This window comes from Rhinoraja longicauda, chromosome 1 (genome assembly GCF_053455715.1).
Source record: "Rhinoraja longicauda isolate Sanriku21f chromosome 1, sRhiLon1.1, whole genome shotgun sequence".
NCBI classification, from domain to species: Eukaryota; Metazoa; Chordata; class Chondrichthyes; order Rajiformes; family Arhynchobatidae; genus Rhinoraja; species Rhinoraja longicauda.
The window spans coordinates 66,430,715-66,450,098 of NC_135953.1; the positions used below are offsets into that span (position 1 = coordinate 66,430,715).

Sequence of the window (19,384 nt, forward strand, 5' to 3'; positions counted from 1 at the left end):
ACTCCAGCGCCACAATGTATGTGTACCCCTTTGCTTCCCGGAGTCGATCACAATCACTTTGTCTTGCCGACATTGAGGGAAAGGTTGTAGTTTTGGCACCGGGTTACAAGATTCTTAATGTCCGTCCTGTACTTTGTCATTATTTGATATCTATCCCACTACAGTGGTGTGGTTTGCGAATATATAAATTGAGTTGGATCTGTATTTGGCTGCACAGTCGTGGGTGTGGATGTATAAAGAGTAAAGAAGGCGGCTGAGAACGCACCCTTGCAGGGCCCCAGTGTTGATGATTATCATAGAGGGTGATTTGGCACAAATCCTCACTGATTATGGTCTGTTGGTCAGAATGTCGAGGATCCAGTTGCAGAGCTGAGAGCTGATTCGAAGTTCCACGAGTTTAGAGCCGAGCTTGGATGGGATAACAGTACTGAAAGTAGAACTGTAGTCTATGAATAGAAGTCTGAGGAAGGTCCCTCTCTTATCCAGGGATGAGCATAGGGCCAGGGAGATGGCATCAGCTGTGGACTTGTTGTGGTGGTTGCCAAACTGCAGTGGGTCAATGGTGCATAGTAGACTGGATTTAATGCATTCCATAACCAGCCTCTCAAAGCACTTCAGGATGATGGTAGTTGTTAAGGTGTGAGATCTTGCTTTTCTTCGGCACCAGGATGATAGTGGTCATCTTGAATCGGGTGGGTACCTCAGAACGGAACAGGGACAATTTGTGAACACTCCCACTAATTGGTCTGTGCATTTCCTCAGGATGTGGCTAGGGACTCATCTGGGCCAGTTGCTTTCTGTGGGTTCACCCTCAGGAAGACTGATCAAACTTCTGTAATAGTGACCCTGGGAAGAGGCAAACGTCTTGGTGGTGGATGACATTGCCCCATTGGCCTTTTTAAAGTGAGCATAAAATGCATTATGTTGTTATCACCAGCAATGTTGCCTGACTTCGCTTTGCAACCAGTTATAATATTCAGATCTTGCCAGTCTCCGGTGTCTGAATGATTATACTCTGACTCGAGTTGACCCGGTCATTTCTCTTGGCATTCTTGATGACTGCGAGCTTTACTGTACTGCTTGGTATTGTTTGACTTGTGTGCTGCGGACCTGGCCTTCATCTGGGAATGTACCTCATCCATGGTTTCTGGTTGGAGAACACTCGGATTGTCATCTTCGGCATGCACTCCTCCATGTACTTGCTGATGAAATCAGTCATGGCAGTGGCGTACTCATTCTGGTTGGCTGCAGAATATGGATCAGTCCACTGACTTAAAGCAGTCAAGTTGGATGTCATCTATGTTCTCTGAACAGCATTAAACAACTTTCTGTACTGGATCTTCCTGCTTCAGTTTTTGTTTGTAGGCAACAGCTGGTGATCAGATTTCCCGAAATGTGGGTGAGGAATGGAGTGGTGGGCATTTTGTATGGATATGCAGCAGTGGTTCAGGGTGTTCTGGGCCCTGATGGGATGAGACATACTAATAGTACTTTGGCAGTAAGCACTTGAGGTTGGCTTGATCGAAGTCCCCGGCTACAATGACCAAGTCTTCGGGGTGTTTTGGCTCGAGGCTGTTGATAGAGTAAAGCTCATTCGGAGCAAGCGTGATGTTCACCCGGGGGGGGGGGAGAATGTAGACTGTTGTCAGGTTAGCTGAGGTGAATTCTCTCGGCAGGTAGAAGGGAAGGCACTTCACAGTCAGATATTCCAGGCCCAGGGAGCATGAGCTCGCCAGGACTGCCACTTCTGAGCTCCACGAGATATTGATTAGAAAGCAGACCTCACCGCCTTGAACCTTGCCCGAAGGCACTTAACATCTGCAGCTGCACTTTTCCTTTTTTTAATTTAATTTTTTTATTTTTTTATTTTTATAATTCTATTTTTATTTTTATTTTCCAGTTCCATACATTCCGCAATGATACACATTCTCATTCACCTTAAACCCTCCTTAGTTAACAAATACTGCATATCCCAAAATAAATCATACCACAGGTATTGGAAGCACTACAAGGATGGGTAATGACTTACTGGACATTTGATCATATCCAAAACTTAACTACACACAAAAACAAAAACAAAAACAACTAAAACCAACATTTGGGGTATACCTCTATAATATTTCATCACTACTTCTGGAGCGGTATGAAATCAAGGAAAATGAGATAGGACACGGAAGTAGGATACAAAGATCCGCTTTAAACAAATGATGGCCGTACGGGCATGATGTACAACATCCATTTTTCCCACCTTTTCAAAAATATTCCCTGTTGCAATCTTAAAGCAAAAGTTATCCTTTCCATTATAAAAATATCATATACAATGTTAATCCAGTCATCCACATTAGGTTTTCCAGGTTTCAACCACTTCCTAGTAATAGCTTTCCTGCTGGCAGCACTTAAGATCTGGAAAAGATACTTATCTCTAATAGAAGCATTTTGTACTGGTAAAGCACCAAAATATAAAAACTCAAATTTAAATGGAATATCCATATAAAAAACTTTTTGTAAAACTTTATGAACCTCCTGCCAAAATGGGATCACTGATACACAAGACCAAAATATGTGAAAATGGTTTGCCTCAAGGCACCCACATTGTCGCCAGCATGAAGAAGAATTTGTGTAATGCCTTTTTTGAACTGGTGTAATAAAAAACCTAATAAGGGTTTTCCAGCAAAACACCCGCCAAACATTTGAACTTGAAGTTTTCCATTGTATCTCACATAAGCTCTCCCAGGTTTCTTCCTTTAGAACCAGATTACCTTCCCTTTCCCATTTCTGTTTTACATACAGTGAGTTGCCTTTTCTCTGCCGTAAACCCTTGTATAATTTTGAGATGGTTTTCTGTTTTGAGCCTCCATGGTAAGCATCAATAAATACATTTAACAAAATATTATCCCATTTTACTTCTGCACATTCCTTTTGTATTTGATCTATATAATGGCGAATTTGAAGGTATCTATAGAAATCATCATTATTCAAACCAAATTGCCTCTTCAGATTCTCAAAGCTGTTCATAGACCCCTTATGTAAAAATGTGCAATATGATGTCAAACCTTGAGAACTCCATCTTTTAAAACTAGTGTCCTGTCTTTTTGGTACAAAATCTGGATCAAACGTGCACCATCTCAAAACCTTCACAGCATCCCTCAGATGATTTTGGGTAACGACCTTATTCCATACCTTAAGTGATAATCGAATCCATGAGTTTCCCAAATTAATTAACTTATTTGTTAACTCCTTATCTCCGATTGCAGCCTGAATCGGAAATTCCTCTGTTATAGCAATCTCAATCTCCTTCCATCTAGCACAATAGTCGGGGTTGCACCAATAAATTAATGTTCTCAGCTGAGCAGCTGCATAATAGTCTTTCAAGCACGGGAGTGCAACCCCACCTTTATTTTTGGTCAGTTGTAACCCCTGGTATCTGATTCTTGGTCTTTGTCCCTGCCAAATATACCTCGAGATATGTTTATCCCATTCTTGAAATTGTTGGTCTGATATATCTAGTGGAAGTGATTGAAAGAGATACAACAGCCTCGGTAACATAACCATTTTGACCGATTCAATACGAGATCCAAAATTAAGATAAGGTATTAGGTCCCACCTCCTAATGTCTTCCCTGATCTTATTGTTCAATGGGAGGTAGTTAAGCAAGTGCAGTTTAGTCAGATCTATTGGAATGTTTATTCCCAGATGTCTCATGGATTCAGCATCCCACCTCAAGTTAAACTTTTCCCTTACTTTTACTGAGGGGCTATATTTGAAACTAAGAATTTGTGTTTTTATAACATTTAACTTATAGCCAGAGAAGGATCCATATTGTTCCAAAACATAAAATAACTGTAACAAAGATTGTTCAGGGTCTGACAAATACACCAATACGTCATCGGCAAATAAGGAAATATTTTGTTCCCCTCCTTTCATTACTATTCCTTTGATATTATTATTCTGGATAATCCACTGACTAAAAGGTTTGATAAAAACCGCAAATAAAAGGGGGCTGATTGGACATCCCTGTCTTGTTCCTCTTTCTAGCAAAAATGGTTTTGAAACTACTCCGTTAATTTTAATTCTTGCACTTGGGCTATCATAAAGAGCCTGTATTGTTTTAATAAAAGTATTGTGAAATCCAAATCTATCTAAAGCTCTAAGCAAAAAAGACCAATTTACACAATCAAAAGCTTTTTCAGCATCTAACCCCACTAGGACTGCTTCTAAGTTAAATTTTGTTATGTGGTCAATTATGTGCAATGTCCTTCTAATGTTGTCTTGGGTTTGTCTCCCTCGAACAAACCCTGTCTGATCCAGGCTAATAATTTGTGGTAGCAAACACTCTAATCGTTTGGCTAGTATGTGAGTAAAAATTTTGTAATCCTGGTTGAGTACGCTCACTGGCCTAAAATTACTGCATACAGATTTATCTTTTCCCTCTTTCGGAATCAATGAGATTACTGCCTCCTTCCAGGAGTGGGGTATTACGTTCTCTTTGAGAACCCAATTGAAAGTACGTTGTAACGTAGGGACCAATGAGTCCACCATTACCCGGTACCATTCTGAAGGGAACCCGTCTGGGCCCGGGGCCTTATTTGGTTTAAGATGTACTATAGCCGACCTAACTTCTTTCTCTGTTATTTCAGCTACAAGGGACTTACTCTGTTCACTGGTCAATTTTGGCAAATGAATCTCCTTAAAGAAATCCTCCATTTTCTCCCCACTGATTTGAGGTTGTAAATATAATCTTTTGAAATATATATCAAAACAATTTTGTATTTCCTTCAATTTATAGTGTGTAAAATTAGTTACAGGGTGTTTTATTTTATGAATTGTATTCTCTGCCTGTTGTTTTTTTAGTTTATAGGCTAATAATTTACTGGCTTTTCCTCCCCCATCATAATATTTCTGTTTTACAAAAATCAACTTTTTTTCTATATCTTTTGTATAAATATCATTTATTTCATTCTTCTTCTTCACAAGTAGTTCTCGGATTTTTTGATCATTTGTATACTTATGGTTTTGTTCCAGTTGTTTCAGTTCCACTTGCAGCCGATCTAACTTTTCATGTCTAGCTTTCTTTATGTGAGCACTGTATCCTATTATCTTGCCCCGAAGCACCGCTTTACATGCATCCCACAGTATCAGAGGTGAAACTTCGTCATTGTCATTTAGTTCCAGATACTCTGTAATATCGTTCTTAATCTGTTCTTTCATATGAGTCAGTACATATGTATTTAATCTCCATAAAGTGTCTCTTTGATACCGATCAAGAAATAGTTTTAAATACACAGGACTATGATCTGAAAGGTCCATGCTCCCCACCTCGCAGCTTACAACCCTATGAAGGTATTTTCCAAAGGTAAGAAAATAATCAATCCGAGAATATGCCAAATGTGGATTAGAAAAATATGTGTAATCTCGTTTTGACAAATTTAGTTCTCTCCATACATCAATTAATCCAATATCATTCATTGCCAAATTATTTTTTTTATTTATCAATTTCGGCTGAGCTATATGAACATTTTAAGAGTCCAGTTTAGGATTTAATCTAACATTAAGATCCCCCCCACAGATTAATACTCCCTGGGTTTCAGATATTATCAAATCAAACACTTGTTTGACCCCCAGGGGGGCTATGTGAGGATGCTGTTCATTGACTTTAGTTCAGCATTCAACACAATAGTCCCCAGCAGACAGGTTGACAAGCTGCTGGAACTGGGGCTTAGCACCCCTCTGTGTGCCTGGGTCCTGGACTTTCTCACTGCCAGGTCCCAAGTGGTCAGGATGGGGGAACACACATCTAGCTCCCTCACCCTGAACATAGGATCCCCCCAGGGCTGCGTCCTTAACCCCCTACTGTACTCCCTGTACACATATGACTGTGGGGCCAGGTTCAGCTCAAACTCCATCATCAAGTTTGCTGATGACACTGTGGTGGTGGGCCGGATCTCCAACAACGATGAGAAGGCCTACCGGGAGGAGTTGGCTGATCTGGCACTCTGGTGTCAGGACAAAAGCCTCCTCTTGAATGTCACTAAAACAAAGGAGCTGATTGTGGACTTCAGAAGGGCTAAACATCCAAGGACGTACACGCCACTGGAGATAAATGGGTCTATTGTGGATAGGGTGAGCAGTTTTAAATACTTGGGAGTCCGCATCGCAGAGGATCTGACGTGGGCAACGCACATTGCCGCACTGGTGGGTAAGGCTAAGCAGCGCCTTTACCACCTTAGACAACTGAGGAAATTCAGAGTGTCTCTGAGGATCCTTCATTGCGTCTACTCTGGGGCTGTAGAGAGCATCCTGTCCGGCAACATTACAGTCTGGTTTGGGAACAGCTCTGCCCAGGACAGGATGGCCCTGCAAGAGTAGTGCGTTCGGCAGAACGCACCATGGGAACTACACTCGTCCCCCTGCAGGACCTATACATCAGGAGGTGCAGATCCAGAGCAAGCAAGATCATGAGGGACCCCTGCCACCCCAGTAACGGACTGTTCCAGATGCTACGATCAGGCAAACGCCTCCGCTGTCACGCTGTGAAAACGGAGAGGATGAGACGGAGCTTCTTCCCACAGGCCATCAGGACTGTCAACTTTTATAACCCCAGAGACTAAATTTTTGTCGACACTAATAGTAACTTATTAACTTTATTTATATGCTGTAAATGTAATTCTTTTTGTGCACAACCCGCAGGCATTGCCACTTTCATTTCACTGCACATCGTGTATGTGTATGTGACAAATAAATTTGACTTGACTTGACTTGACTTGACTTGTTTAAAAAAAATTCCAATCCGAGTTGGGAGGAGCGTAAATATTTAACAGAGTAACCAATGAGCCGCCTAAATTACCTCTCATGAAGATATATCTCCCCTCTGGATCTCTCTTTTCAAAGGTGGGATCAAAACTTATATTGCTAGAGATTAATATTGCCACCCCCCTCCTATGACCAGCACTATATGATGAGGAGTACTGATGTTTAAAGCCCAGTCGTTTTAGTTTAGCATGCTCTGTTTCAGACAGGTGTGTTTCTTGTAGAAAGGCCACCTCGACTCTATCTCTCTTTATTTTGGTTAATATCTTGCTTCTCTTAATAGGATTGATAAGGCCATTCACATTATAAGTTACTATTTTAACTGCTTGCATTTAGTGTCCAATAAGTAGAAGAAATAAAAGTATATAAACCATACCAGCTCCAGTATCCATGCACGAAACAGCCCCCAAAAAACAACTACAGAACAAAAACACAATAATGACACTAAAGTAAATAAACGGACTTCCAACTGTGGGGTCCTGATTTTGACCTTATTAAAGCCCTGATGGTGAGAGGGCTTTGAGGTGTTGCCTCTCCCCCTGACAGGTGGGAGAGGGCCGTCTTCTAACGGTGGCTCTTCCGTTCCAAAGCTGTCCATCTATCCGGCTATCCGGTTAGAAGAGTCCACCCGACATATACGTAATATCCATGTTCATAGCCTATACCATGCTCGTTTAATGTAACGAGTAAAAACAAGGCCTTAAAGTCTGTCCTCCGATGGGAGACGGGTCCTGAAACTCCCTAACATCAAAACTCGACTCACCCGCTTCCTTTGGTCACCTCTGCCGTTCGAACCTTTCGGTTCAGTCATTATCCCAAGTCCTGGCGTCTAAAAGCCTGTAACTTTTCCTTGAAATCCACTTTCCTGACCGTTCTCTCCCGGTTCCCCGGTCTCCCGGCACTACGCCAAGTGAGATGCTGGATCCGCTCCAAAAGGGACTCTGGGTGTTTGATGACCGACACCGGGAGTCCCCTCTTCGCCATATCCTCCGTCGCCTCCTCCGCCGATCCATATACCACTGTTCCCTCCTGGTAGAAAACTCTTAACTTGGCCGGAAATGGAGTTTGAAATCTGATTTTCTTCCCCTTCAGGATTCTATTCGCTTCGGTGTATTCCCTCCGTTTTTTTAACACATCTGGCGCATAATCGTGATCCAGGTTAACTCTCTTCTCGAGGTATTGAAATCCTCTATTCTGCCAGGCCAGTCTAAACAGCTCCTCTTTCATCCTGTAACTTGACAACTTGGCCACCATGGACCTCGGTCAGGCATCCCCGGGCGGATTCGACATCAGAGCTCGGTGCGCTCTCTCTACCCGTAGTTTAAAGGCGGCCGGGAGCCCCAGTCCTTCCCGCAACAAACTTTCCACAAAATCTACCATTGACGGGGAGTTCTCCTCTGCTCCCTCTTTAACTCCATGAATTCGGATATTTTCACGTCTGGAGCGGCTATCTATATCCGTCAATTTGGCATCTAGGTATAATTGGAGTTGCAGCAGCTCCGTCACCACGTCCTCTGCCACCTGTAGCCTGTTTTCAGCCGCGTCAATCCTCTCTTCCGCCTCCCCGATTCTGGAGTTCGTCTTAGTAATTTCTTCCCGAATTCCGTTCAGCTGCTCACTATTGTCCTTTCTAAACTCTCTCAACTCTTTCAATATGAGGCTGAGGTCCGCTCTCTCTCGTTCCTTATCTGGGTGCATCATTGTTTATCATCGTCCTCCCTTGCACTGCTAGCTGAGGAGGCTCGGCTAGGCCCTTCTCCCTCACCATCGAAAAACTCCATCTGCGTCGACTTTTTACTCTTTCCTCTAGGCATAATCCTGACCCACAATATTTACTAAACTGCAACAAAAGTTTTGGAAATATTCGAGTTGTAGTGGGTAAATATTAACTCAAAATGTCGGGAGCTCTTACCCTAATCTGCCATCTCGTGGCTCGTTCAACCGGAAGTCTGCCGGCAGCTGCACTTTTCCATGTCATTTTGTCAAACCTACCTAGTCTATTTTTATATTTGGTTAATTAGACCATTCACTTTCTTCAACCTACAGAGTTAGTTCTTCGTCATTCTGGTTGATTTGTCTATGGTCAATTATTTATTCAACACTTCCCACACAAACGTCTTGGAATTGTTCTTCATATTTAGTGTTGATAGTCTTTTGGAGAAATGCAGGTTTTTAAGAATAGGTTTTTAAGCTAGGCTTTTAAAGAATTTTGATTACTTTAAAACTGGCTTTTAAAATTATTTCCCTGATCCTTAGTATTTCAGACTCTGATCATTTCTAATTTGATTATATAATTCTAGGAAGTACTTAAATAAATTAGAGGAGCAGAGGCCACAAAACACCAACAGTCGAGATGAAAGAAAATCCCAAGGCTGAAATATGTAGGACAGCCAAAATGTCCTCTTTCTTCAATAAACCTTATTTCCTCCTTCTGTTATCGATGGAGCCCTTAGTTCTGCTCTCACTACTCTCTGCCTCCCCCAAATGAAACATCTAAATTAGAGAGAAAAGCCTCTTTCTTCCCAACGTTTCAGTTGGGTTTGTGGAGAATGATGTATCCTTTAAATGCGAAACTCTAATCTATTGTGGGAAACATTACCGTTTTAAACTATTGGGGAATATCTGAAATCCAATTCTGAGATTGATGGTATCCAGAGACTATTTTGTATCTTTTGATAACATTTTTTGTATCAAGTCAAATGGGAATATCTCATTACTGATTACTCTGAGTTTCGCATGGACATGACATGACATCTCATTGCACCTGACAATGCACCTGACATACTGTCATATGGCAGTAAACTAAATAGATTTTTTTTTCTGATCAATAGATGAATATCAAAACACTTGACTCTGGTGAATACTTTGGAGAGTCATTAATGAAGCTTTAAAGATGAAAAAAGTCAAATTGGTCGATAAAATGTGATACTTGCATTTTAAAGAGAAAAGACTTTCTGACAAGAAATCTGTCGATAGCAAATCTTCCACACATAAATAGCTTATCATATCATATCATATCATATATATACAGCCGGAAACAGGCCTTTTCGGCCCTCCAAGTCCGTGCCGCCCAGCGATCCCCTTACATTAACACTATCCTACACCCACTAGGGACAATTTTTACATTTACCCAGCCAATAATCCAGACAATTTTTTTCTCCCAAAATAAAATGTACAAAGTCTACTGGAAGCAGGGATGGTTCACCATCGACTACTGCAAGGGGGTCAATTGCTTTGAGAGTTATCTATTGATCATGAAAGATTCAATTTAGTTTACTGTCATATACACCAGGGTGCAATGAAAAGTCATGTTCACATGAAGCTCACAGAGTAAACAGTAATGGGATATTCCCATTTGTTGCTCAGTTTGCTGAGCTCACCGCTGGTTGGCATAATTAGTGTGCCAGCATTAAATGAGAAAGCAAATGCATGTAAATAGATTGTTTGTCTATGTTTAACTTCATGTTTTCATTTATGAGCCTTTGTTTGTAATTCACTTAAAAAAAAATTAAGCTTACTTGAACTGGTTCTAAATGCCTCTGATACTCTCGTTGGTAAACAGCTACAATCAATGGACAAAATTGTTTACTGGCTGGATCTGTTTGTGTTGCTGGACTATTTTGTTGCTTGAATATATAGCGCTCTCATGCATTTAAGAAAACTGCATTAAAAATTATGTACATTACATATTCTCCATACATACAATATGTCAGTGGCTTATATTTTATGCAATGCTTAACTCTATAACTTTATTGTCAGATGTGTTGGAGTAGTTCAGTTGCCTTTGACATCAACAAGTTCTCAAAATGCCATTGGGTGCAGGCCCTTGGGATCTGCCACCAGAGACCCACTTACTGCTTGTGACCTGCTCCACTTTGCAGAATGATTTTCTAGTGTAAGGCACATCAAGATCAATTCTCTACATCTGGGTAGGGTGTGTATGGAGAGTCACGGGATCCATTCCCAACATCTTCACAGTTGCTGCTTATTGTAATGACAGTTGTGTGGTTCTGACTTCTAGAGTTCTACAATTTCAGTATCCTAATACTTGTTTTTTCAAAGATTTCTTGTACTGTGATTGTACTAAGATTGATTGTGGTCTCACCTAAATTTACCATTGTATAATGTTATCTGACATACAATTTACTAGCAATAATATCATTTCAAAGCATCGATTTGGATTTTTTTGTCAGTCGTGTACTGAGCTAACCTTTAAGTCAAAACAGTTCTCCATTTTCCTTTTCATAAGAATAGTTTGAATTCCCCAAATAGTTTTCTATACTGATTTGTATTGATCCAAAATAAAACTTGTTTTTCCATTTATATGGTATTTGCACGGTATTTTCTCCTTTCCTGACAGCTCCAACAAAAAATCCCAACAGAAATATTTCCTTCTCCACTTTTAGCATTTTAAAGGAATTGTTGCTCCTTGTACAACTCCCTGGTCCACTCCAACTTGCCACCCTCCTCTTACCATGTTGTGGAACTATCCGCAATCACAGTATTTACAGCATTTGTCCTTTCACATCTTGCCTTCCCACAGTCTTTTCAGCTGAAGTAACAGTTCACTTGCAGTCACAGCCACGCTGGAAAAGCTGAAGCCAGATTGGGTGATCACCTGGCAGAATGTCGGCATCCAGTATGCAGGAATGACCCTGAGCTTGGTTGCCCGCCTCTATAATTCTCCATCCCCCTCCAACTGGGACCTCTTTGTTTGTGTACTCCTGCTTTGTTAGAATGGAGTCCAATACAAACTTGAGGAACGGCACCTCATCTTCCATGTGAGCATTCCCAATTCCAATTCTCAGATGCAATATTGAATTCACCAACATTTTAGATAATTTTCTCATTCTTTGTCCGCATAAGAATTGGCTCTTTTTGCTTGTCAAACATCTGATATTTGCCTTACTTTTTCTCTCTCCTTTGGTATATCTTGGATTGCTGGGCATGTCCCACACCCACACTATTAAAACACATAATAGAGACGAAGTACAATATGTTTCTAACAGTGCAATTCACCATTTGTCGATCCACTGAGATTTTATTCATCATTCCCTCAGCATTGCTCCGGACAACAAATTTGATTTCACTCTGTCCATGATCTGATCAAGGGTCTTCGATATGGAATTTTAATTCATCGCAAAAAAGCATTTTATTGGGAAACAACACAGCATGGTTTGGGAACAGCTCCATCCAAGACTGCAAGAGATTGCAGAGAATTGTGGATGCAGTCCAGGCCATTACACAAATCAACCCTTTTCCATTGATGCCATCTTCACTTCATGCTGCCTCAGCAAGGCCGCATGCATAATCAAGGACGAGTCTTAGCCCGGTCACTTCCTCTTCTCCCCTCTCCCATCACACAATAGATAGAGAAGTGTGAAAATGCACACCTTCAGTTTCAGGGGCAGTTTCTTCCCAGCTGTTATCAAACAATTTAACCATCCTATCAACAAATAGAGAGTGGCCCTGAGCCTCAATATAACACTGAAGATCCTCAGACTATCTTTGATCAGATTTTACTGGACTTTATCTTGCACTAAACAATATTCTCTTTATCATGTATCTGTACACTGTGGATTGCTCGATTGTAATCATAAATAGTCTTTCCGCTGACTGATTAGCACGCTACAAAATCTTTTCACTGTACCTCGGTACCCACGACAATAAACTAAACTAAACAGATTATTTTTGTTGCTACCTGATCCGTGTGTTTTTTCCAGCATTTTCTGTTATTTCAGGGTTCATAAATAATAGGTGTGGAATCAGGCCATCTGTTCCATCAAGTCCAATCCGCCATTCAATCGTGGCTGATCTATCTCTCCCTCCTAACCCCATTCTCTTACCTTCTCCCCATAATCCCTCACATCTGTACCCGTAGACACGGATTTTAGGATCTGTAGTTTTTCTTTTGATTTTACTGACATTTTCACATTTAACAGGAGAGCAAACCTGGAGTTTGTGGAATAATAGTCCAATATGCATCCTAATGACTGGCTTATTTAGCTGTTGAACTGTATTTTAGGATGTTGCATGACATGCACGCTGTTATAAAATGCACATTGTTTCCTGACTTTCAGTTGGCATAATTTTAGCTTTCCTCATTAAACATCCTTGATCTGTTGGGCTTGACTTTTATCACCAATTCTTTGCATGTCCTGAGCACAACCAGCACTCTTGTGGGCACTGCTGTTAATTATCATGGAGGAGATTTGTCTCCTCCATTGGAGGTTTTTTAGAGAAATATACAGAGGAACATATACCAAGCGAATCATCATTATGGAAAAATTATGTTGACAGCAACTTCAACATTGTTGTGCAGAACATTAGAGATGAAGTTGCATGCAACAAAATATGGATCTCAATAGACGAGACAACCGACGCTGTGGGAAGATATGTTGCCAGTGTGGTCATCGGTACACTGGAGGCAGGTCAACCATCAAAGGAGTATTTGTTGACATCGGAAGTATTGGAGAAGTCAAACAGCTCAACTATTGCTCAGTTGTTTACATCTTCACTTGTACTTTGGCCAGAAGGTATAAAACACAAAAATGTTCATCTGTTTGTGACTGATGCAGCTCCGTACTTGAAAAAAGCTGCTCGTGCTCTTAAAGTTTTATTCCCCAAAATGTTGCATTTGACATGCTTAGCTCACGGACTCCATAGAATTGTAGCTTGTTTCCAAATGTCAATCGCCTAGTTTCCAATGTCAAGAAAATCTTCCTCAAAGCAGTGCAGTTGTTCAAGGAAATGGCACCCGAGATTCCGCTACCTCCTCAGTCCATTTTGACTACGTGGGGTACCTGGCTCTCTGCTGTACTCTACTATGCTGCAAATTTGGAAACGATAAAATAAGTCGTCAACTGTTTTGAAGAAGAATCTGCTGCAGTCAGGATCGTCAGTGAAATCATGCAGAAAAAGTCCCTCCACCGCAATCTTGTGTTTATTGCTTCCAATTTTGCAAACTTCCCACAAGCTATCACTTCCCTTGAGAAACGTGGTGAAACATTAGTGAATAACTTGCAGCTTTTCAACAAAGTAACTGACGATATTCGTAAAGTTCCTGACGATGTAGGTAAGGACATACAAGGAAAATGTGAGAGAGTGATTTTAGGTAACAAAGATCTTGAAGAAATACAAAACATAGCTAAAGTTCTCAAAGGTAGTTGTTATGCACAAGATATTGACATGAATATAGAGTCTGTAGCTTGTTTCGGGTATACACCAGTGACCTCAGCTGGGGTAAAAAGAGATTTTTTCCCAACTGAAGCATATTCTGTCTGACAGACGCCATAGTTTAACACCAGATAATTTGAAAAAAATGCTAGTAATTATGTGCAACCAGGCAACTTTGGTCATTTAATGTAGTATACCTTTATATTGTCATTTTAAACCATATTTTGGTGGTGGAAATGCATGCCTTTTTATGCCTTTTTTTGTCAATAAATGCCTTTTTCGTGCCTTTTTTGTAATTATGCCTATTTGCCTGCCTATTTCAGAGATTTTTAGCGCCTAAACATCCTGGCTCTAGTAATAAAGTATAGTCTCACCACTGACTGGATAGTACACACCAAAAAAAACTTTTTGCTGTACCTCAATACATGGGTGTCAGGGGTTTTGGGAAGAAGGCAGGAGAATGGGGCTAGGAGAGAGATAGATCAGCCATGATTGCATGGCGGAGCAGACTTGATGGGCTGAAAGGCCTAATTCTGCTCCTATCGCTTATGACCATATGACAATAGACAATATGACATATGACAATATGACAATATGACAATAAACAACTAATCTATACTTTCAATTTTATAAAATGTTTTTATGCTGAAATGGTTGCTTTTACTCTGAAATATATATGGTGTTTTGTACAGCTCATTTAATATCAGTAAGATGTTCCAAGTTTTTTTTGTTTTCTTTTTCAGATCAGGTCATTGCTGGCAAGGCCAACATTTATTACTTAATCATAAATGTCAAAGAAAGGTACAACATGGAAACATGCCCTTTGGCCCATTGAGTTTGGGGCCGATCAGCAATGACCCATTTTGCCTCATTGGTTTATTATAGCCCCGTATACCAAAATAGAGCAAAACATTTTTTTTCCCCCTGGATAGCACACAAAGCAAACATGAGTACATGAGGTAGGGCAAACGAGAAAAGATACAGAGTGCAGATATAGTATTAGAGCTGTAGTGAAAATGCAGAAGAGTGCAATGAGGTAGAGTGGAAGATTGGGTATTCATCCCAGCATGCGTGAAGTGTGTTTGAGAATCCAGCATTCATATCACTTTTGAAATGTCCCTGAATAGCTGTCATCTGATACTGCCCATCTTTCTGCTCTTGTCACATAGGTTTGGTATGGTAGATGAATCTAGAAGCAAGATGTAGACACAAGGAACTGCAGATGGTGATTTACATTTTTTTTAAAGCCACAATACTGGAGTAACTCGGCATGTCAGGCAGCATCTCGAGAGAACCTGGATGGTTCTCTTGCATTTTGTAAAAGGAAGGTACATTGAAAACGGTGGCAGGGATTGTATTTTCAGCACCATTGGTTAGTTCCTGCTGGGAAGGTATCAGTCCTCGTATGTATTCATGTTATTGCTGGTGATTGCAATAAAGAATATTGTCAGAGAGTTGACTTTTTTTTTACAAAGAATACATTTATTGACATTTTTAGGAATGTTAAGATAATTGAATCAAGATCATGCAGTCCTAGAGGCTACTCCATCCAGTGTTCATCTTGTCAACTTTGAAGTGTTTCTCTTGGTTTGGCTGCTAATCTGGAGAACTCTAAATGGTTTTTTTTACATTCTTCCCTTCATAGCCCTTTTTTTCATTTGGCCAAGCTCATTATAAAGCGTGCTGATTGACACTGGACTAGATGATTTTTGTTTGGCTGTCTGTTGTTCGAAGGGATGTACAGGCACCTGGCATTTTATGCGTGCTTAATTACTACCAAGTTTCATTTATGCGCTCCTATTTTCGGAATAATGCACTCAAATTTATGCCTGGCAACATATGGCAGCAGAGTCACGTGCGGTGCCTGGCATATGTTTGATTTACAAGCTTTTTGATTTGAGAGTTTTTTAATTTACACACTGCTTTTCAAGCACATAACGCCCATTTGCCTGTATTTGTTTATATTTTCCTTACGGATTCAATATTCATCTTCTGGTCCTGGGTTTGGTGTCATAGGTAATGGTTATTTGCAATCACGGTCTCCATAGTTCAGATGAAAATTAAGCCTTTTATCAGAATGCCAGAGAGTTGCACATAACATCTGGAAAAATGGATTTGTTGGGTGGAGCAGACAGGAGAAAGTTGTCATTATAGGTGCCAAGCGGCACTGAAGGGAGTCATTATGTGCTGAAGATGATGTGGGCATTACCCAATATATAGGTCTTTAAATTTAGAACATACTCTTTGTTCCTTTTTATATAGGTTACGAAAAAGCAGAGGATACCTCGGAGAAAACCTCATTGGCTGATCAAGAAGATATGAGGGTAATATTTATCAACCGACCTCAACTTGTAAAATTTTGTAATAACCATGTCAGGTATGAATAACTTCAATTTTTTTTGTTAAAAATCTAAATGTGTTCAGTTTGTTTGCCTTCAATACTTAATTTAAATATTGCTTTTGTATCTTATTGGAATATGACATTAAAAATCCACTGTTAACTGTCATTCAACACTATGCAATTGACCAACGTTGTAATATTTTTCACGAGGGAACATCCTACCTGTAAATGAACAAAGCATTGAATTGTAAATGATGCCTATTTTAACCAAAATTTCTCAAAGAGGGAACATTGTAGTGGTAAACCTTTGTTGCTAGAGCGAGCATTCTTCATCGCAGCTATTGAGTACATCCTGCTTTTGCTGGAATCTTTGCACATCCATCCAAACAAATCACAGTTTCACACCCTTTTTATCCACATTTTTTTGTGATTATTCCCCCCCCCCCCCCCAACCATCCCAGTGTTTATCCGGCAAACATGGCCATTGACTCATGGCCTCGCAATTGACCTACGATAGAAAAGTTATATTTAACCACATCTTTTGTCTTGTGGAACATGCAGCAATAAAGCCTTGTGCCTTTTGCATGCAAATCCCATTAGGGATGGGTACGCATGTTGAAAAATGTCATTGTTACAGCATCTAGTTCAGCTGCTGGACTTCCTTTGGCCAAGCATCGAATGATTGCATAGAACTCCCAAATGTGCTGACCTTTTGCAACGGAGTGAACATTGGTCATTTCCCACAATGACCTAGAGTGATACAGTGTGGAAACAGGCCCTTTGGCCCAACTTGCCCACACCGGCCATCATGTCCCAGCTACATTATCCACCACCTACCTGCCTGTGTTTGGCCCATATCCTTCCAAACCTGTTCTATCCATACCTGTCTAACTATTTCTTTAACGTTGGGATAGTCCCTGCCTTAACTACTTCCTCTGGCAGCTCGTTCCATATACCCACCACAAGTTGTGTGAAAAAGTTACCCCTCAGATTCCTATTAAATCTTTTCCCCTTCACCTTAGACCCATGTCCTCTGGTCCTCAATTTCCCCATCTCTGGGCGAGAGACTGTACAGCTTCCCTCTCAGGATTCTATACATCTCTATAAAATCATCCCTCATTTTCCTGCGAGTCCTTGCAGTTGAATTTGCATTCAGCACTCTTCAATGCAGTGCTTTGGAAGCCATTGAATCTGGCTTTTTAAATTATAGAAAACCCTTGTTACAACTGACCAATGTGTCTGTAATTGCCAATTGTCTGCTATAACCGAGTAAGGGATTATCCTAAATAATGGAAACAACCAACTGCAGTTGCTGGTAATACACGAAAGGACAGAAAGCACTGGAATAACTCAGCAGGTCAGGCAGCATCTCAGAAGAACATGGATAGGTGACATTTCGGGTCGAGTCCCTTCTTCAGACTCTCGGTCTGGAACTGGGCCTGGAATCCACATGAGTTGACGGCCCTGGCCTGCTGGAGGCCGCAGTAGAGGCGCGGATCGATGGAGATAATGGTCGCGGCCTGCAGAATCTAATATAGTTAATTGCTGTATTAGAGCCATTAATAATGCGAACACTTCCATCAAAATTTCTTTATTTTCTCTAAGGAGAACAACTCCAGTTTTATTTTCCATCTCTGATGCAAACCACCCATTTATCATCTCCCATGTACCATCCTTCACATTATTCCCAATATCAAGATGGGGGGCAAGGTGGCTCAGCGGAGAGTTATTGTCTTACAGCTCTAGAGACCCGGGTTCGATCCTGACTATGGGTGCTGTCTGTACAGAGTTTGTAAGCTCAACCCGTAACCTGCATGGGTTTTCTCCCACACTCCAAAGACGTATAGGTTTGTCGGTTAATTCACGATATAAATGTAAATTGTCCCTAGTGTGTGTCGGATAGTGTTAATAAGCGGGGATCGCTGGACGATGCGGTGTCTGTGGGCTGAAGGGCTGGTCTCCGCACTGTATCTCTCAACAGAGGTGACAACAATCCCACACTGTGTTATACCTGATGTCTTATTGTTTAATGAGCATACAGCAGTTGCTTTGTTTTATAATATTGTAGAAATCTCTATACTTTTAAAGCATTCCTGTTCTGCCATCTTTAGTGATTTGTGTGGGTACATCCCCAGGTGTCTTTGAAGTGGTTCAGGACCAGAATGCCAATTAGTTTATTAACAAAATACTGCAGATGAGGAAGAGTTTACGGGGTGTATCACACTGGATTTGGCCTGGGCCTTATAGCCACTCCACAACCCTCAGAGTTGCATGACTCCTAATGGTTCTCCTAGCTTTTTTTTGTAGCGAAATAGAGTGAACTTCAGCTGCTTAACTGTTTACAGATGTTGCTCTTCAGAAATATATGAAAACGGTTGGAGAAAAAAATAAATAAAATCAAATTGTTTGAAATATAGTCATTTGATAACTACAATAAAATGTTCAGTCGAATACAGAAAAAATAAACAAAAAACTTAACTGAACTTACTGTTAACTGAAATTGGCAACTTCTTTCAAATGAATGGGAATGCATCAGCCTTGAGTAATGTGGAGGCGAGCAGCCATATATGAAGTGCATGCAATCCTGTGGGTCAATGGGTTTCAGAGGGATCTTGGTCTTAATGGGATGGAGTGAGGCCAAAGCTCTCGCTTCTGACTTACTGTGGATTCCTGACTTTGACACACATGCATAGGCATGGAAACCTGGAACAAACCTGGTGCACTGGACTGCAGCTAGCTGATGGTTTTCCACAGAACCACTGGCTGTTGGCAAGTTTCAGCCCAAAGTTGTGAGTTTTTGTCAGAACTAGGGAAAGTTAGGGTAAAACTGAACCACCGAGGCTTCATATAACTTCAACATGACAAATTCCCAATTATTCTTATAGATTTACAGGTTTTTTCCATGAGCCTTTGAGTTTAGTATATTTCCATTGTGTTTTTCAATCTTTGATCCTGGACCCCACTCAAGACTTTTGGAATGCAACTAGTTTTTCGCAACTTTATTCCTCATAACTTTATCCCAGGGGCCACAGTTTAAGAATAAGGGGTAGGCCATTTGGA

At 40.7% G+C, this 19,384-nt stretch overlaps 1 protein-coding gene across 2 annotated transcripts in view; it reads left to right on the plus strand.

Moving 5' to 3' along the window:
* atp8a1 (ATPase phospholipid transporting 8A1) overlaps positions 1-19,384 on the plus strand; it is a 269,218-nt gene that overhangs the window by 33,683 nt on the left and 216,151 nt on the right. For both annotated transcript variants that reach the window (XM_078399210.1, XM_078399200.1), the window contains exon 2: positions 16,246-16,360. In XM_078399210.1, the coding sequence (XP_078255336.1) occupies positions 16,246-16,360 (115 nt within the window). The remainder of the gene's footprint in view (positions 1-16,245; positions 16,361-19,384) is intronic.